Source organism: Lottia gigantea, assembly GCF_000327385.1.
Source record: "Lottia gigantea unplaced genomic scaffold LOTGIsca_151, whole genome shotgun sequence".
NCBI lineage: Eukaryota > Metazoa > Mollusca > Gastropoda > Lottiidae > Lottia > Lottia gigantea.
In genome coordinates, this window is record NW_008707814.1 from 251,711 (window position 1) to 272,697 (window position 20,987).

General features: G+C 34.3%; 4 protein-coding genes across 4 annotated transcripts in view; 3 read left to right on the plus strand and 1 right to left on the minus strand.

The window, feature by feature from the left end:
• Nucleotides 1-1,603: 1,603 nt before the first annotated feature.
• On the minus strand, nt 1,604-5,818 carry LOTGIDRAFT_207783 (hypothetical protein; the record flags this gene model as incomplete). The annotated part of the gene is made up of 10 exons (XM_009050669.1): nt 1,604-1,777; nt 2,115-2,197; nt 2,738-2,821; nt 3,065-3,146; nt 3,606-3,712; nt 3,866-3,988; nt 4,188-4,265; nt 4,794-4,907; nt 5,027-5,188; nt 5,735-5,818. The coding sequence occupies 10 exons, from the start codon at nt 5,816-5,818 to the stop codon at nt 1,735-1,737; spliced, it is 960 nt and encodes a 319-aa protein (XP_009048917.1). The 3' UTR covers nt 1,604-1,734.
• A 1,206-nt stretch (nt 5,819-7,024) lies between these two features.
• On the plus strand, nt 7,025-11,507 carry LOTGIDRAFT_225865 (hypothetical protein; the record flags this gene model as incomplete). The annotated part of the gene is made up of 10 exons (XM_009050670.1): nt 7,025-7,108; nt 7,318-7,479; nt 7,720-7,833; nt 8,147-8,224; nt 8,491-8,613; nt 8,778-8,884; nt 9,243-9,324; nt 9,686-9,769; nt 10,319-10,401; nt 11,111-11,507. The coding sequence occupies 10 exons, from the start codon at nt 7,025-7,027 to the stop codon at nt 11,151-11,153; spliced, it is 960 nt and encodes a 319-aa protein (XP_009048918.1). The 3' UTR covers nt 11,154-11,507.
• Nucleotides 11,508-12,953: 1,446 nt separating this feature from the next.
• Nucleotides 12,954-17,058, plus strand: LOTGIDRAFT_140773 (hypothetical protein; the record flags this gene model as incomplete). The annotated part of the gene is made up of 9 exons (XM_009050671.1): nt 12,954-13,037; nt 13,496-13,657; nt 13,946-14,056; nt 14,640-14,717; nt 15,005-15,127; nt 15,297-15,403; nt 16,121-16,199; nt 16,561-16,644; nt 16,972-17,058. The coding sequence occupies 9 exons, from the start codon at nt 12,954-12,956 to the stop codon at nt 17,056-17,058; spliced, it is 915 nt and encodes a 304-aa protein (XP_009048919.1).
• Nucleotides 17,059-19,032: 1,974 nt separating this feature from the next.
• LOTGIDRAFT_238568 (hypothetical protein) overlaps nt 19,033-20,987 on the plus strand; it is a 4,857-nt gene continuing 2,902 nt past the window's right edge. Inside the window, exons 1-3 of the mRNA XM_009050672.1 lie at nt 19,033-19,177; nt 19,723-19,884; nt 20,584-20,697. Of these exons, the coding sequence (XP_009048920.1) occupies nt 19,094-19,177; nt 19,723-19,884; nt 20,584-20,697 (360 nt within the window). The 5' untranslated portion in view covers nt 19,033-19,093. The remainder of the gene's footprint in view (nt 19,178-19,722; nt 19,885-20,583; nt 20,698-20,987) is intronic.

Genomic DNA, 20,987 nt, shown 5'->3' on the forward strand with positions numbered 1-20,987 from the left:
AACTTGATATAGTTCGTACTTTAAAGTATATGATACGTGATGTTGTTTTATTGATGACTTGACCAAGTTTTCTTTTAATTTCACCTTGATATCTGTAAAATTTCATAAATCCATACTTTAATACCACAAATATTGATTCTGTCGTTAATCTTTTTCTCTTTTGGAAAAAGTTGATTTATCTCGAAATCTTGATTTAGGTAAGGTAATTTTTGATTATCGATTTTAGAATCAGAATATTTTAGAACTCTCATTAACGCTTCTTGATTACTTCTAAATTTCACTCTGAAAGGTTTCAATTGACTTCAATTATTGAATCTGTAGTCAAATTGAACCTTTATTTTGAACAATTCGGTTGGAAAGTCCGAAGGTGATCATCTTGACCTATGTCGAGATTGAACCCTGGACCTTTAGATATTGATATTCGGTATTTGATTACAATCGAGAATGGTTGCATTTTGAATTTTTTGAATGTGGAATATATAATTCTGTGGTCTGTAAACTTTAGGAATTTATTTTGGAATTATTTCCTCTTTACTTGCATCCTCCAACAAGTACTAATCCTAACTCTACACCTAACCCTAACACCTTTACACATAGATTCCTAAATTTTATAGACCATAGAAAATACCAAAATCTTAAAATTGTGCTCTTCGTGTTTGATATATTTTAAAATAGGTAACCAATCTAGATTGTTCAAAATTTTCGAATTTATTAGAATTTTTTTATTTGTAATTCCAAATTGGATTTTCAAGTTTATTACCAATTTTTCTTGTCATTTCAAATTTAGAAATTTCAATCCAATCGAAATTCTGTTTTGGGTGAAAAAATATTTATAAATTTACTTTGTTCTAAGAGATAAGAGAAAATAAATTACTATAACCAATCATATTTCTAAATATATCTGCGTATGTATTAGTCTTAATTCTGGAATTTCTGGAAACATGACCTCCTCTCCTATTATATACATATATGGATTTCCTAAATAATTGGCAGGTGACCTCAAAATAGTGGGTATTGAATTGATGGTATATTTGTTAAATAGTTAGCACTTGTATTGTTATATATTTGTAGATATGAGACAAGAAGAAAATGACAGAAAGTTTGAGTTGAAATTGATGGTATATATCATCCAAACATGAAAGGAAAAATCATTGAAGTTGCTTCAAATACAAATGAATATGTTGATATATTATGATATATATTGTGTATAATTTAGAAATTAAAAGTATAAAATGTGGTGTTTTTATTGAAAAAAAAAATGAAATTGTTGCTGTCTATATAAAGAAATTTCAAATCTTACTGAAATTATGAGTCCATTTGCATACACAAAATACACTTACATTGTCAGTACGCCCTAATCAAATAGACTTGATTTAGAGGCCTTTATCAGTCCTTTGTTATAATTCATTGGGAAAATTTCTAAACCATCTTCATTATATGAAGAATCCTAATACTAAAAATAGATAATAACATTGGCATAAGTGGCAAGTTTTGGGCCAAAGGTCACACATACGCTCACAACTGTAATAGGCTCTAAAATTGACCCGAGACGCAATTTGCATCGTGGCTCACGAAAAAAAATCTCATTATAATTCTTTACAGTCTTTATAAGCAAATTTCAAGTACAAAATACACAAAACAATGATAAAAACAATGGCATAAGTGGCAAGTTTGGCCTAAGTCATTTGTGTTAATGTAGAAGCTTTCAAAGTAGTTTTCTGGAATTATCTTCAACTAGATCAACCAAGTGAAGGGAAACTCTGGATAGCCTTTGAAGCTGAAATGAGAAGAAAATAGTATATTACACCAAACGATCAGCAATTCAGAATCGTTTTGGCCAACATAATGTTCATGTTTCGAACTATTCGAAAACTAAACCTTAAACAAAATGAAATTGTTCGAGAGAATTTCTACTGGCTGTTGAAATAGAGTCAAAATTGTACTTATGGTCACTCTACTCCATAGGCGTACTAGCCAAAGGACTGTTGGGAATGGCAGTCTGGTTTGCCCGAAATCACCCCCAATCTCGGGAGGAAGGTGCCGCCACTCTAAACAGCTCTGTTGGAATTGCTTCAGATTGAAAACTGACTATAAAATATGTGTGCCATACTTACGGTAAATAATTAATGCATTTATAATTTCTGTTTAAACCATTGATTTCTTTTACTTCTTCTGATGTCAACGAAAAGTCAAATATCTGGAATGACATTAGAGAAATCATCTCAGTTGTGAAGGAAATTGCAGTTACTTACCAGACTATATAATTATTTTTAAATTTTGGCCTTTCAAATCTATTAAGATGTAATATCATCGCTTCATTAATCGTTGATAATTTGCAATTTTTGTATTTTGAAATACTGATTATTGTCTGAACAAGGTAATTATTCTAATATTTTAAAGATAGTACTGTTAGTCTTAGAATGTCTTTGTGGTGATAAAAACATAATCAAAAGCACACATTATTTCTTTAAAATTTGTTTTTACGCAAGAAAATTTTCTGACAAACTTTTTGACTACTTTTGGTTGAGATTTCTAGGAGAGAACGCAATGCCGCATAACCCCATCAGACATGAGCTCAAACACTCGTACTATAAACAAAAAACCAAGACCAAGCAGTCTACAATCTAAGGTCTAAGCAATTGATGGACCCACTGCGACTTCGTGGTGAAGCCCAAATCTACTGAAGATTATATTATATCGTAATGATACAATCACAGTCCAGGATTTTACAACGTACCTCTAAATTTTCTTTAATCCTTGATGGTGTAACACTTTTTGGTACTAGAGTATAACCTCTATCAATACCCCATCTTAATACAACCTAGAGCAAGGTACATGATTAAGGCATTAATTCCCAAGCATATGAGAAAGACAATAACCTGTTTCAGAGATAATTTAATCACCAGAAAATCTGGTATAGAAATGCAGAGTTATGTTTCCAATACTTGGACTTGAGGCGTAAAAGGCTGATAAATACTCCTTTCATGTTGCCCATGTGTGTCTTTAAATGTAAGATGACAGTACAGCTAAATGCACATTGACATTTTTTCTGATTAGGACTTACTTGAGCAGGAGTTTTGCCATGTCTTTTAGCTATCTTGACTATGGTAGGATCAGTAAGTGTATCAGGAGGCTTTTGTTCAGTACTATAAAACAAAATTACTACCATTCCAATATATAAATTCATAATTGGTCATAGAATACAATGTACTAATTTGAGTTATATAGGTGAACGTGGACCTTGCGACTGTTCAACGACTGCTGTGAATTGATGGCCACCGGGTGAATCTGATCAATAGCTGACTGAAAACTCTCTTTTGAAATTGATCAGCGGATAAATCATAATCAAAGAAGTTCTGGAAGTATATCATTTCCCTTAAAATTAATCAGAAGAAAATGATATCAGATATCAAAATGATTCAAACAGTTTCAGAGCTTCAATTTGTATGTACATGTATACTGGGATTATTATGTATACAAGTCAGATTTCCGCCCGTGGTCTGTTGTTCCAGGAAAGCTTTACCAGTATTGACGTCATAACGTCGTTTATAATGCCGAACAAAGCCCCCTTTTCAGCTCTTTAAGCCAAACAAACAAACCCTTACATTTCTTCCCCTCCTTTAGCTAATGGTGAATATGCTGTAACAACAACTCCAACTTTCTGGCAATAATCAACTAATTCTGTATTGGTAAAATATGGATGTATTTCTATCTGAAATTTTAATAATAATGATAATCGTGCTTGTTATCATATTAAAAGTCATTCTGCGCTTAGGTTTTCTGATCCAAAGCTTGCCGACAATCATAAAATGTTAATCTAACCAATATAGTTAATTTAATTTAATTTAATTTTTTCATGTCATACCTGATTGACAGCTGGTTTTACTCTGAGATTTTTATCATTCAATATTCTTCCAACTTGTTCAGCATTAAAATTAGATAAACCAATACTTTTAACTAAACCTTTTAGTACCAGTTCTTCCATTGCCTGGAAAGGTCATCTGTCGTCATATGAATGTATCTATTGTAACTACTGTGGTCGTATAACATTTACATAGGTATTTTTAATAACGGCATAGATAATATTTATGCAATTATTTAGAAGATTTTATCTTTTATCTGGTCATTTTTCTATCATATCATTTTGAATCGGGGCTTTTCCAATAATGGCGAAAATAAATACAGACCCTCCAAGTATCCAGCAGTGTAACCTTTGATGGTCTCAATCCCTTCATATCAAAATAAGATTCTCTGTCGTCCGCATCCTGGAAAAAGTCGGAAATAGTGTCATGATTAGATAAATCGATATATGGTTCTAATTGTCCTCTTGAAAATGGAAAACAGGTGTTTGTTTAAGACGTAGATGATATTGCTACTAAGTCAGTTGAGCTTGAAGGATGTTGATGGTGGTTGATGATATTTGAGATGATGATGATGATGCTATTAGTGACGTTGATGATATGATGTTATTACTGACGTTGAGGATATTGGTTGATGATGATGATGATGATGATGATGAGGATGATGATACTACTGATGCTGGTGACACGGTGATGAAAATGATGTTATTACTGATGCTGGTGACACGGTGATGAAAATGATGTTATTACTGATGATATGGATGATGATGATATTACTAACTTTTATGATATTGTTGATGTCGATGATATTGATGATGAGGATGATATTGATTGATATCATTCCTGAATTTGATTATTAGGTTTGTGATTTTGGAGGTGCTGCTGATGAACACTTGATGCTTGTGAGAAACTAAGATCACAAAAACAGCTTACCACAGCAAATGGCCAATGCACCAAATACAAATCTAGATATTCAGTCCTTAAATCTTTTAAACTCTTCCTCAATGCAACTTCAACCCATTCTGGATCATGGTAAGTATTGGGAAGCTGAAAACCATAATTCATATCAAAGTTATTATAAGTATGCTAAAATATTTTGTGACCAAATGCCTGGCGAAATTAGTATCCTTTTATTGTACTGCTTCGGTGTAATGCTGTTCACAAACCTTTGATGTGATGAAGAGATCGGATCGTTTGACAACACCATCTTTAATTTTACCCTCTACAGCTTCACCGATTTCTGGTTCTGTTTTGTAGATAGCAGCAGTATCAATATGGCGATAACCAACGTCGATAGCTACACGTACAGCATCACGTACTTGATTTTCCTGAAACCATGAACAAGCTGTAAAATCTCTCAAAGGGATTGTAAAGAGGTTTTCTTAAATTGTTGTATGTATCGGGAACACTGATAACATCAATTTGCATCACACCACAGACGTCTGACTATAAATTTGAATGGTGCAAATTGATGCTTTTAGTGTCCCCGATACACATAAAAAATTTAGAAACCTCTACACAATCCGTTTAAATCATGCTTGTACACCGTTGACGCTGATCTATAATTTACGAGAGGATTTGTTGGTTTTGTCTTTGTATTGTCGACATTTATGGCTTCTATTTTTCGAGACCAAAAGTCTGTCATCGCAGTAATGTCGTCAGTTTCATGTATTTGTTTGGGCTCTTGTTGAAGATGGACCAGATCGAGTATCATATACATGCTGATAAGATCTGACATGAAAAATAACATTACAATCTGGTCGATAATGATTATTCTAATACATATATGCAATCAATTTACACGGCAATGGCTATTTACCACTTGCAGCATGGTAACGTTTGAAAGAATTGCAAGATAATAAAAGTATAATTACCTTCAAAAAATTCCACGTACCATAACCATACACTGGCATCAGTTGTCCGTTATTTAATTTAACGTTTGGTACTTTATTGGCCATGTTGGATTTTAATATTTTACCTTTACAATAACCGTCTGAAATGACAAATGCCAGTAGAGGATATTACTGACTCGCTGTGAATGATATGCTTTATGTCACTATCTTTGAGTTTCAAATTCTGTCGTTACTATAATATACCACGGGTATAACTGATAAAAGAGATATTACTGCATGACATGATATAGCAGTTTTGACACACTCGAGAAAGGACATGACCTTGTCAGTGATCGGGGACGTGTCAAAACCGATATCTATATAATATTATAACTGTGTCTTTACATGTTCACCAGTTGTTATCAGTTTGTCATATATTTTAATGTCAAAATCCACCTATCCACGTGTTCGTTTTAAGCTTTACGTTAATAAGAATGGTGACATAATGAAAGTTTGTTTGTGAAAACAGTGGCATCTAAAACCATTGGCCTAATCCCGATGACAATATTTTGCCATTTATGTAGAATTTTCCTGCTCGCTATTGAAACTTCATAAGAGGAAAAGCAGTGGCTTCGCCAGCCTCCTGAGACAAGTAGGGGGCAGACTGACTTAATGGGTGGGCAGCTGTCGAAAGCCTCTCATGGAGTGTCTAAGAGAGTTCTTTCAAGAAAACACAAATTTTGAGGCAAAAAACGCAAAATAATAAATTTTATTTGTTCAACATAAAGAGGGGGGTACAATTTGGGGTGCAAATCATTATTATAAAGGGGGGGGGGGGGCGAATGTCCCCATTGTACCCCCACTGCCGCCGCTGCTTGCTAAAATGTGTCATAAGTACATGCAGGTACACACGTACACAGTAGCAGATATTGTCACGGACACCGACTACACCTACAAAATCGTTGAACATTGGAAATCGATGTAATGAGTCATCGGTTGGCCCATAATTTGTTTGTTTGTCTCTTAATATTAGTGCAGTTTATAATGCATGCACAAGTTAAGTCAAGTTTTATCGGTGTGGTGATAATGCACTACTAAGTGATAATGTACACACGTAATACTGTTGATAATGATATTGTTTGGTTTTTTATCACTGTGACGAAACTGCGTAATCATGACTACACGACACTGTGTTGACATTAACAATTATAAGCCAACCGATGGGACATTATACCATTACCGTACTTTTTCAATATTGTCACCTTAACATGATATAAATTGACGTGTTTCTTCCATTTCGATTGAAATAGGAAAGAGTAAGCATAGTCTAAAATGGCCGACAAAGTACCAGACGTTAAATTAAACAACGGGCAATTAATGCCAGTGTTAGGTTATGGGACTTGGAATTTCTTTAAGGTAGGTATCAGGAATTGTGCAACGTATATATTATTCAAAAGATCTACATATGTTTTGTTTCCTTATTTATTCTTTTTCTTTTTCGTCTCCATGGTAATCACACAAGCATTCTATCGTATTCCCGTTCCAATGACGTTAATCAATCAAAGCCTGCCATGTATGACCTGTTTCTTGAAAAGCATTATCAACTCTGATTTTTATGGTTTCAGGAAAATCAAGTACGTGATGCTTTACGTGTAGCTATCGACATTGGTTACCGCCATATTGACACGGCGTCTGTTTATAAAACAGAACCAGAAATCGGTGAAGCTGTGGAGGGTAAAATTAAAGATGGTGCTATCAAACGATCTGATCTCTTCATCACATCAAAGGTTTGTTACTGTCAAAATTAGTGGACTTGGTGGTGACTTCTTACTGCCAAACTAAATTTTGTGTCTCATGCCTCTTAAAACGAACGCATACCTATTACGTATGAGGTGTTAGATTTTAACCAATAACGTTTACATACGGATTTTATCAATCATGAAACCCCAGTCCTGGAACCCTGGGTTAATTATTGAGTTGTCGTGATCATTATTAAAAAACATTTAATACAAATTGATATGTTTCAGCTATGGAATACCTACCATGATCCCGAATGGGTTGAGTTTGCTTTAAAGAAGAGTTTAAAAGCCTTAAGGACTGACTATTTGGATTTGTATTTGATGCACTGGCCATTTGCTGTGGTAGGTGATGACTTCCATGTCTTATTTACTTTGATAAGTAATACACTGTATAGATAGCTTGGTAATCACCGTAATTAAGATACATACCTTTAAACACTTAAGTATTTCTCATCGAGTAGAATATCCACACAGTTGAAAACTAAAGAACCACTACTGTTGAAAATACGTGCTTGTTTCTGGAAATAGTATATAGTAAAGTGGTTCTAACCTTTTTTCTATGTACACCGGTCGTGGTGAGTGTAGGTTCCTGTAACTAGAGATCATTTTTGAACTCTCTGCTACAAGTGCTGATTTTGTTTATAAATATTTTCAGGATTCGGACGACAAGGAGTCGTTTTTATTTGAGGAAGGGTTGAGACCATCTAAAATCAAATTGCTAGACACCTGGAGGGTTTGTATTTCTTCTTTTCTTCTGCCAATTTCATCATTGAACATGTTTGACCAGAGCAGGTTTTCAAGATATTCTGATACTATTTCTGTAGAACACAGATAATTTTCTTTTACCTTTTTTATCACAATAGAAAGACTGCAATATTAAGAGCGAAAGGCTCATGCTTTTCTTCAAAATTCAATTTCTTAAAGGAATTGGTTTTGAGAAAATATTTGAAAAATCTGTACAATAATAACCCACTGTGTAATAATTTTCTACCTTTCCAGGCAATGGAAGAATTGGTACTAAAAGGTTTAGTTAAAAGTATTGGTTTATCTAATTTTAATGCTGAACAAGTTGGAAGAATATTGAATGATAAAAATCTCAGAGTAAAACCAGTCGTCAATCAGGTAATATGAAGTATACTAAAAATAATATTCTTTAAACTTAAAATGTGTTGATGGTTCAACTGGAAGGAGAATCAGATGTAAACTCTAACTTCTATAAAGATATACCGATTTAGAATGTGATGTTTGTGATGATTGTAATGCTAAGAGTCACATTATCGTTTAAGGTTGAAATCCATCCATATTTTACCAATGCAGAATTAGTTGACTATTGTCAGAAAGTTGGAGTTGTCGTTACAGCATATTCACCATTAGCTAAAGGCGGAGAAGAAATGTAAGCTGTATTTGCCAATCGATTTCTTGCCTAATTAGATTATTTTTCATCGACAACCCGTTTTAGACATTCGATGTCGCGACAATGCAAAAACTGTCGTAAACGTGACCCTGATAATGTCGATGCTACATGCTGGAGATTGGGTGTCCCGTATTTTCACGAATGGGCGTCTCCGAGGATCGGGATATTCACACGGGTTCACACCACTTTCTGAGACTGACAATCCAAAAAATTCCATCGATTGAATATGGTCTTTATCAATTCACATTCAATGTAAATTAAACATTTTTTGTCCTTAGCCATTATCATAAAGGTGAATTTCAATCCTGTATCTCCCTAGAACTGATTTTATTTATAGTACTGAACAAAAGCCTCCTGATACACTTACCGATCCAACCATAGTCAAGATAGCTAAGAGACACGGCAAAACTCCTGCTCAAGTAAGTCGACAAAATAGATTGATCACTATAGATTATAAATTTCAGTGGCGGAGCCAGGTTTGCGTCCGAGAGGGGGCGAAATATCTAAGATTGCCCGAACTTCTAACCTAGTTATGAGATTTTTGTCCGAAAACCTTGCTTTCGGGCTGCGAGGGGGGCGGCTGCCCCCTCTGACACACATACCCCCTCCCCCTTTGGCTCCGCCACTGATAAATTCCTTGGCAGTATCAAAACGTTAGCGTTTAAATGGTCCCATCTCTTGAACTTGCATACCAATATGCAACCACATTAAAATTTTCATCTATTTGGATATGTGTTTTCTGCTGTTCCTGGCGATATCTGTTTTGAAACTCTTTTTTAGGTTGTATTAAGATGGGGTATTGATAGAGGATATACTCTCGTACCAAAAAGTGTTACACCATCAAGGATTAAAGAAAACTTTGAGGTAAACAATTTACTTAAATTTCGAATTGCGTCTCTATGTTAAAGGGACAGATTCGCAATCCGTTTGTAAAATCGTACCTTAGTCTCAGAAACAGGTTTTTTTTAGCTAAGCTAATCAGTAATAGTGTTCAAAGCTAACTGTCGAAAAATTAGCCTTCAAATCCATTTTAAAAAGGTTGAACAGGCGACTCTGCAATATTAAGAAAAGACATATATTATATAAAGTATAGAAAGTGAAATTCTTTTGTTTTGAAGGAATTAAGCTCTTTTTTGTACATTTCTAGTACTTCTGAAGACCCCAGAGTCCAGTGACTAAATCTTACACCATAGGTGTTGACATTTGTAAATATAATGCTTTGGAAATGCATTAGAGTCTGTTTTCGTCGTTAGCAACATGAAACTATCAAATAAATTTATAGTTTCATACATGGACTCTGCTGTATACCCCAGAAAATGGCGAACCACTCTTGTCAATATTATACAGTAATTTAGTTATTCCTACCTAATTGGTTCATTGTGACCATCTAAATAGTTGCATTTCATATTGCAGATATTTGATTTTTCATTGACACCAGAAGAAGTAAAAGAAATCAATGGTTTAAATAGAAATTATAAATGCATCACACATCTGATGTAAGTACATTCTAAATTTACTGTTGTTATTTGACCAACGGAATGTATTTGCAAACCACATATTTTACAGACTGCTTAATTGTCCAATAAATTTTCCTAAATAGAATTAGAAACAGTCTTGACCATGGGATACAGATCCAAAATGATGTCAAGAACTGTCATGGGTTGGAAGGGAATTCCAGCTGATTATTTCAGTCGGCCCTAACGATTGTGCACAAAGGGGAGTACCACAACAGATGTTTGGAATTTCAAACAAGGACTATATATCGTAACTTACATCGAATAACCAGTGAAGGAACGAGGTGTCACTAGTTGTGCTAGGTTAAAGGCCATGATTCGCCATTTCGAAGGTTGATTTGGGCCTTGACTTGAAGCTTCACTTCTCTCTGAAAATTCGGATATCCGAAAGATGAACGTCTTTCGTCGCAGCTGTGTGTAGAAGAAGTGAGACTGGATGATTAGAGTCTTCTGTATATATGTGCTGTCATTAACCGTTCTTCAAAAATCCAGGAAAAAAGCAACTCGTCTTTTTAACTTTCAACACGCATCAGTATGGATACACTATATGGCTAAGAAGGATCAAATTTCGACTGAATACTAAGACCGATTAGCTGATCAGGGAACGATTGACCCCCGAAAAGAGCGAACTGTGGACTTTAAAATATGTAGTATATTTGCACATTTTTATATATACTTCACCTCATTTCAGGTTTAAAGATTATCCAGAATTTCCTTTCACTTGGTTGATCTGAACAATTACATTATCAGTTACCCTTTAGTCGATGATGAAATCAAAGTTTTATATACAGATAATTCTGCACAACCCCTGCACCTTCTTAGCCATAAAACATTCCTAGACATAGCTTGTTACACAATATTTTTTGCAAAAATAATATATCCAGATGATTGTTTTAATTTTTAAAAAAGATACGTTTAGATACTTTTTTTCAGCTTGTAGTTTTTCTTGATGCTTTTTTTCGTAGTCGCAATCGTTTCAAAATAGTTTGGTCTTCATACTTATTGTTACGTTGCCCTTTATGCGATGTGACTTATGTTATTTCTTTATTAAACTAGTAGTTAACACTTATTAAACTGTCTTCAATGATATTTGTGTCAGATTATATGACAAACGTGACGACTTTGATTTTCCCTAAGTAAATTTTCCATTCATACTACATACCACAATCACTAGCTTATGGAGTATACATTTCACAACACATCCGCTATTCTTGGGCTTGTTCTATTTATGAGGTTTATTAGTTTATTAATTACATGACACACACACACGGTGGGGTGTCTACTTTTTTCTAATGTAGGGTGGTGGAGAATGCATCTAACGCGAAAGGCAGTGAAAGTAGAATATTGTTTTCTTTTTTTTCTGTCCCGAGGGAGGAAGGGGAAATGGCACCATGAAAATAGCACCACCCCCACCCCTCCAACCACACCTAAAAACGCCATAGATAAAACGCATGAACTTTTTATCATTATCAATGAACATTTAATGCAACATACTTCATTTATCGTGACCCCCTTTTTGTTTATCAAACTAAAGTTAGATTAGAAAACCATATCATTGTAACTTTGTGTGCGTTATAAACTACGATTATTTCGTGGCCAACAAGTCAATTCCTGTTCGAGCTGCAGTGGTATGACATTTCAGGCACGCTTAAAGTCTGGCTCTGGGTTTAATGCCGGTATAAATCGAGTATAAGTGAATTGCAAGGTGTGTGCCGTGTCCTGTTAGCACAGTCAGCACCTGTTGTTGTTTTTGTAATGTGATTATGCACTTAAGTGATCAAGTACACTTGTAATACTGTTGATGAAATATTTGCTCAATTTTAAAGGGACATTCCGCTTTTTTGTAGGACAAAAACTTATTTTGCTCAAAAACTATACACCAAAGTCTAGAGAAATGTGCCCTTTAACCTGTTTAAACTAAAAAAATCAAGAAATTAATTTTTAAACGCCAAAAATATTTAAAAACATTACGTAAGATTTCGCTCGTTCGTTATGCTTTTTGGTAGGAGTTAGAAAACTACTGAATGGATTTGAGCAAAATAATAGAGAAATATATCTCCTACGTTTTCTAAACACCAAAACTGTAGGTCAAACTGCTTATTTAATAATTAGTACTCTCCGTTCTCAATTAACCCTTTTTAAAACAAATTCGGTTTGATCAAGAAGATACGTAGATATAAAGAGCATACTTTAGAAATATTTTCATGTATACTTTTTGATAATGAAATTTTTTACTAAAAAGCGGAATATTCCTTTAAATATCTGTAACGAAACCGATTTATCATGACTACACGCCTCCTAGCCTCTATCATTCAGTCCCTCTATGTCTACGTACAACTTCGGCGAGAGATTTCGTAGACAGGAATAGTCTGGGCGTCAAAGATAACACACCACCGTGTAACATTAACAATTATAAACCAACCAATGGGACATTATACTGACAACAATATGTTATAGCGTCATTTTCTTAATGCGCAGGATTTAACCTTCTATGTCCGATTGCTATACGGAAAGAGCAAGCATAAATGTCTAAAATGGCCAGCAAAGTACCAAACGTTAAATTAAACAACGGGCAATTAATGCCAGTGTTAGGTTATGGGACTTGGAATTTTTTAAAGGTAGGTAAATTTCAGTTTCAGAAATTATATATGTACAATAATGACATATTTTCACTGTTATAATAGTGCTCAACACATCACTTGTAGAGCAATATAGAAATACCACTGTTAAAATATTGCTCAATACATCAATTGTAGAGTGATATAGAAATACCACTGTTAAAATAGTGCTCAATACATCAATTGTAGAGCGATATAGAAATATTAAAACAGGACTTGAATCATGTTGTTACTCAGAGTTTCACCATATGCGATCTTCAAACAAGACTGACCTATTTTTAGCCAGCTGAATATTTCTATATACATAATATGTATATATAATTATATTATTGTATTATACACTCATGGGAAACATTTAACTTCTCACTGCATTATTTCAAATTCTTGCCAGTGTCTAAGATTCCTAACATTCGAAGAAGCCTTATAATTATCATCTCTAACGTCTATTGCAATTACAGGAAAACCAAATACGTGATGCTGTAAGTGTTGCTATTGACGTTGGCTACCGTCATATTGATACGGCGTCTGTTTATAAAACAGAACCAGAAATCGCTGAAGCTGTAGAGGGTAAAATTAAAGATGGTGTGGTCAAAAGATCTGATCTCTTCATCACATCAAAGGTTTGTTACTGTCAAAATTAGTGGGTATTATCGTGAACAGATTCAGTTTCATTGGCCAAATGGTTGCAATATATGGACTTGGTTGTAACGTCTATTGTCTTTATTTATTAATATAAACCCAAGGGGTGTTAAACTCTTGCAATGTAAGCCCTAGCAATATACATCAATGGCGGTGAAGCTGAAAGTATCATTTCGAACGAACTACACGGGAATAGATGCCCGAAATTCCAAGATAACGGTTATTAGCAATAAGACGTCTGCCATTAAAAAAAATATAATGTGTTTCAGCTATGGAGTACCTACCATGATCCAGAATGGGTTGAGTTTGCATTAAAGGAGAGTTTAAAAGCCTTAAAGACCGACTATCTGGATTTGTATTTGATACATTGGCCATTTGCAGTGGTAGGTATGACTTACAAGTGCAATTGTTTATTGAAAGGGGATATAGATAGTCGAAATGAAGTTCTACATGTTGGTATCCATATCTAACACCTTTAGCTACAGCGACATAGATTGATTAAGATATATGCATTTTACCATATAATATTTCATTGAGTAGAATACCAACAACATCGACATTTCAAAACTAAAAACAATCAGCACTTTTTTATACTTGAATAGTGTAACGGTCTGCAGATATTCATTTAAGAAAGTCGGTACAAATGATATTCTAATTAAAATTAAGATAATATAAATTAATAGTTATTATGCATGAAATATGCAGATAGCATATATCAAAAGGTCGACTTATAATGTCTTGAGCATATTGGATTCGATTATTATCCCGAAACAGGAGATGGTCATGATATTGTTAAAACAGGTTCTAGCTTTTCACTTGTATTGGTATCGAATGTCCAAGTTCTTTCAAGCAAAATCAGAATGTTCTTACTAGGATCTGGAAGTGTACCTTATAATCCTAAAATTAGGTAATATCTCTTCATTAGACTAAAGATTATCTGATTGTGTCCATGAATATTTTCAGGATTCGGACGATAAAGAGTCGTTTTTATATGAAGATGGTTTGAGACCATCAAAGATTAAACTGTTGGACACCTGGAGGGTTTGTATTTCAATTTTTTTTAAATTGTTAATGAATGCAAACCACGAATGCACATGATTCAAAATATACTCGAATCGATTTCTATAGAAGCACACGTAACTTAATCTGAGAGCAATACCTGTACCGACCTTCATCATCAATAAGAGAAGGCATGGAATGTTGCTGATAAGCTCGATCTTCCTGTTGAAAATGCAATATCTACCAAGAATTAATACCACGAATTTCAGATTCAGGCTAGTTTATAATAATAATCCACCGCTTTCAACTCAGTTATGAACCATTTCCAGGCAATGGAAGAACTGGTACTAAAAGGTTTAGTTAAAAGTATTGGTTTATCTAATTTTAATGCTGAACAAGTTGGAAGAATATTGAATGATAAAGATCTCAGAGTAAAACCAGCTGTTAATCAGGTAATATGTGGCATCTGAAAAAAACAAGATCTGATATCTCGATCTAGCAATTGGTAAAGCATATATCTAGACGAGTATACAACTGAGAGAGTTGGTTACATAACATCCCCGTAAAGAGTTACAATAGTCCTATTTGTAATGCAGCATCATGGTCAAATAATGATTTCAGATAGAAATACATCCATATTTTACCAATACAGAATTAGTTGATTATTGTCAGAAAGTTGGAGTTGTCGTTACAGCATATTCACCATTAGCTAAAGGCGGAGAAAATACGTAAGATCACTTTCACGTATTTGCCAATCAATCAAACCGAAGTCATTGGATGTCTTGTCTCATAATATCTGGCCAAATAGATGGCAATTCTGATGTTTCATACTGGTCATTGCGTTTTTCCTTGTTTCCCTGTGAAAAGCCAGTAAGGAAAGGGAATCTGGCTTAATTGATAATGGCATCACTGTCTGAGCTTGTCATCATCTTGATGATAAATCTCTAGTAAAGTTCATCACTTATGGTCCATGTCATCACTTTCTCAGCTGGTCATCATCTTGATGATAAATCTCCAGTAAAGTTCATAACTTATGACTCAAGTTATCACTTTCTGAAAATGCCTTCATCTTGATGATAAATCTCTAGTAAAGTTCATCACTTATGATTCATGTCATCACTTTCTCAGCTGGTCATCATCTTGATGATAAATCTCCAGTAAAGTTCATAACTTATGACTCAAGTTATCACTTTCTGAAAATGCCTTCATCTTGATGATAAATCTCTAGTAAAGTTCATCACTTATGATTCATGTCATCACTTTCTCAGCTTGTCATCATCTTGATGATAAATCTCCAGTAAAATTCATAACTCATGTCAATCCCATTATTCCTTCAATTTGCTTCACAATTCACAATCAATGTAAATTGAAATGTTTACCATTATATTTTGTTATGCCAAGCCCGAATATTCCTAAATTTCAAATGTCGTTAATTTTATTTTTAGCACTGAAGAAAAACCTGATACACTTACTGATCCAACCATAGTCAAGATAGCTAAAAAGCACGGCAAAACTCCTGCTCAAGTAAGTTTTAAAAAAAATAACATCATAACCTTAATGATAGAGTGTAAGTTTAAGTAATAAATTCTGTACCAATCAAAATTTAGAATGAGGTAATGTTGGTCTGCAGCACAGTAGCAGAGCCAGCTTTCGGAGACTGGGGGTACAAATAGGGGGGAGAATGTCTCAAAGGGGTCGGGGACAATTGGGAAGGGTTTTCCGAAATAATTTTCAAAAATTGAAATGATTTGGTGCTTCCTTACTTTGCACAACTTGAATTGAAGGCTCGGGCTCGTTTACCTGATTGGTCCGGTAGTCGGTATACAATAATTTTGATCACTGTCTTGGAGCCTTTGTGACAGTAAATAACAATTGTCTTTTTTAGGTTGTATTAAGATGGGGTATTGATAGAGGATATACTCTCGTACCAAAAAGTGTTACACCATCAAGGATTAAAGAAAACTTTGAGGTAAACAATTTACTTAAATTTCGAACTGCGACTCTATGTTAAAGGGACAGATTTGCCATCCGTTTGAAAAATCGTACATTAGTCTCAGAAACGGGATTTATTTATTATAAAGTAAATTATATTTTAAATGCATGTATTTAAGTGTATTTGGTTCAAGAGGTGGCAAAACACCATTTTTATTGCTGATATAAAGGATGTTCACAGAGCAATCAGAGGCTGGAATAGAGGCAAGTGTTTCGGATAATCCATTGAGATGATATATATTTCACTCAAGTTCAATGCCACGACTCTTCGGTTCCTTAACAAATACCTCAATTTTCATTGCAGATATTTGATTTTTCATTGACACCAGAAGAAGTAAAAGAAATCAATGGTTTAAGCAGAGATTATAAATGCGCCAAACTCCTAATGTAAGTACAGTACAGACCAAATTTACTGTTGGGTAGTATTAGAATCAGTAGACTCGTAGCCAGACTTTGATTGTTAGGAGGGGCAAGTGATATATCTGGAAGGGCAAGTAATATATCCGGAGGGGCAAGAAATATATCCGGAGGGGCAAGAAATATATCCGGAGGGGCACGCAATATATGCGGTATTATGTCCCAATAATGGACTAATGTCAGAATTTTTTACTTCCTAGAAGCTACGGGTCTGAGAACAGTATTAACCATGGGGAACACACAAAATGATGTCGAATGAGGCTCTAGTTCTAGCTACATCACTTCAGGTGGCCCAGCGATGAATGAGTAAACCTTGTGAATTTCTGACTTCGCTGTAGGCTTACATCACCTCGCCTATTGCAGGGAAAGATTGACACTGGTTGTACAAGGTGATGTCGCATAATATGCACTTTTTTTTCATAGGCATATTATAATTCGTTCATTTCACCTCGTTTCAGGTTTAAAGACTTTCCAGAATATCCTTTCACCTGGTTGATCTGATATTGTCAGTTGCCAATTCTGACATCATAGCATGAGATACAGATAATTCTATCTCTTATTTTTCCATGCCAATAAGCATAGGCTTCTTACTCAATATTCGTTTCCAAATTTTTTTGCTGTTTTTTTTTTTTTTGGATAGTGGTATGAAACGGAAGTGCAAATTGGAAAGGTTTACGCAATTGTTTCACAATAGTTTGTCCTCAAACTAATTTTTTTAGTGACATAACTGCGTCTAACAATTAGTAACAGTCTATCAATGCATGTAACAGAATTAAAATCTAAAACTGTTCTACTTACCTAAAAGGTCTTGCTTCCTGTTTTACATGAAGTGTGCAATGAGGGGCATATTGTAACATAAGTGGTAGAAGCTATTAACATTTTCTATCTCCAACTGTATATAAAATATTTAAAGGGGCAGTCTCTTTATTTTGTGGGCTGGAATTTCTTTTTGCTCAATATTATATAAACTATACACCAAAATGTTTTTAATAATAAAACTTTTGAATACCGCCTCTTTAACAATAAACAATAATTATTATTCATGTTGTTGTCTATTTTATTATAGTATGCATATATATATATATATAAGTCTCGGTGTCCCGTCCGGTTATCAGCAAAGAATGTGATGCACTCAAAAAGATTAGGTTTAAAATCTAATAATATTTAGTCTGAACAACAAGTGGTTATAGTGATTACTACAAAATATTAACCGTTACTTGCTGGACTCCATTTTTACATAAAAAAATATACTGAAAGTTTATAACTTATTATCTATAGTTTATTATATCTATTTATTATTACATTATGGCATCGTTATCACTCAATGATGGGCATGAAATTCCAGTTGTAGGGCTGGAAATTTTCAATAGTTTTGAAAAGTATATGTGTGCATTCTGAAAAATAACTTAAAGGGACAAGCTCGCCATTTTCGGGGGTCTTGAATATATATGTATCGTCGTCAGAAGTATTAGAACTGCACACAAATAGTATAATCCCTTCAAATATACCTCAAATAGGACATTTCACTTTCTTTAATTATATATCCTTTCTATGTGTAGCGAAGTTTCAAGAAAAACTACAGATGCGTCGTCATTTTAACTTTCAAACGCGGATAATTCTGAACACATGGAATTAAAGCCTCAACAGTTAACTGTTAACACAATTGTTGATTAGCTAAGCTAAAAAAAATCACGTTTTTGAGACTAATGTACAATTGTCGATTGGTCAAACGAATGATGAATTATGTCACTTTAAGTAATCGTAGCAGCAACTCGTGTTGATGCGAGTTGTGTCGATGCGAGTTGTGTCGTGATACGACTCTCTATCGTGAATACAGTTGTTATTGTTATAATTATTTACTTCATACTTAGATAAACACTAATCATCTGACCTGAATAAAATACAGCTGCCCGACAAGGTCGACACATTATTACTTTGCTCGACATTTAAATTGGCCTAGTGTGTCAAGATAACTGGACTCACTGTAAGAACTCACACCACAGTTCAAAATGGCTAACAAAATACCCACTATCAAGCTGAATACTGGTTATGATATGCCAGTTCTTGGATATGGCACTTTTAATCTTTTTAAGGTAGGTATATATGTATATGATTGTCTATTAAAATAAATTGAAAGTAGAATCTGGCTATAATACGTATAAAATGTTGATCGATAGTTATGGAGGTAACTCATGCAAGGCTGAAACAGGTGTTATTTAATTATTTTGCATGATTGAAATAATCCTTTTCATGGCAATGCCGACTTTACACTGTATTAGGGTGTATTGAGATAAGTCTCAATGAAAGCACTGACCTATGTCACAGAGACTCTGTATTATTCAAAACATTGACGTTGCATTTAAATCTCTTAGTTTAGTCGCCTCCATTGATTAAAAGACGTTGTTAGAATATGGAAGACATCCCATGCCAAAATTGGACATTGATGCAAATTATAGTTTTCAGTTGGAAGAATATAAAGCTTAAACTCTTAACGAAACGTTATGCCAAATTTGACTTTCGTTATTGTTGATAATTCTCAAAAACAAGCAATTCAAAAGTGGATCGAACAAATGTCCTTCTCCACTCAATTATATTTCTCCAACTTGCATTGAATGAAACTTATTATGGAAATCTTTAGGATAATGAAGTAAGAGATGCATGTAAAGTAGCTATTGATGCTGGTTACCGCCATATTGATACAGCCTGGGTTTATAAAACAGAGAATGAAGTAGGTGATGCTGTAACTTCCAAGACAGAAGAAGGTGTTATCAAACGTTCAGATTTATTCATTACCACCAAGGTGAGTGGAAAATGGATACGAAATTCGCTAGCGTACATTCAAATCTCTGTATTCACAAACTCCCGTTGTACAAGAAAATTGTCTAATAATGTCAAGGTATAAGATGGAGTTCGTGTGATTATGAAATATCACAACTAATATAATTATTGTATCGTTTATGAGCAAAATCGTCAATGATAGAAGCGAACCGAAATTATTTTAGAATGTGAATTAAAAACGATATTGAGGTCTAAATATTTGTTCTGGTGACTGATTGAGCTCAATTTCAACTATCCAAATCACTATTCAGAAAGAAAAAAACTAAAGTTTAGTTCTTCTGCAATAGAAGATTGCACTGTTCTGTTGCAGATACTTATTAACATTCTCATGAACGGTTAAGGTCAATTATGTCAGGTATCTCCACATTAAATTGTAAAATTATAGCAGTATAATCTTTCAAGTTAACTTTGTTGGATTGCAGGAGAATCGTATGTCGGATTTTGATTTTGAAAGGTGACATCGATAGCTCTATCATCTGTCAAAACAATATGCATATATACTTTTACTAATTTGCGTCAATATATTTTGATGAATGTTTAAGTTATGCTGATCACCAAAGTCTGTTGCAATATCGGAAGAGAATGAGCATGTCATGTAATAATTCTAGTGGAAACTAAATCAAATGATATTTTACCTGTCATAACATTATGTATATTTCAGCTATGGATTGCCTTCCATAATCCTAATGATGTTGAAGGTGCTTGTCGAGATTCACTACAAAAACTACAGACTGATTATTTAGATTTATTCCTCATTCACTGGCCTTTTGCCGTGGTAAGTTGTAACACAGTTAAAAATGTGTTTAAAAGTCAAATGGTCATCAACAGTTTTCCTCACTGTAGTATATCATTGCCCACCTCAATTAATCAAGACCTCGGAACACTCGATCTACTATCATCTAGATCCGTATTTTACTAGAAAATGGGACCAGTGGAGGAGCAAAGGGGGGGCAGAGGGGACAGCCCCCCCCCCCCCTCGCAGGCCCGAAAGCAAGTTTTTCAGATAAAAATCTCTCCACTATATTAGAAATTCGGGCAATCTCAGATATTTCCCCCCCCCCCTCG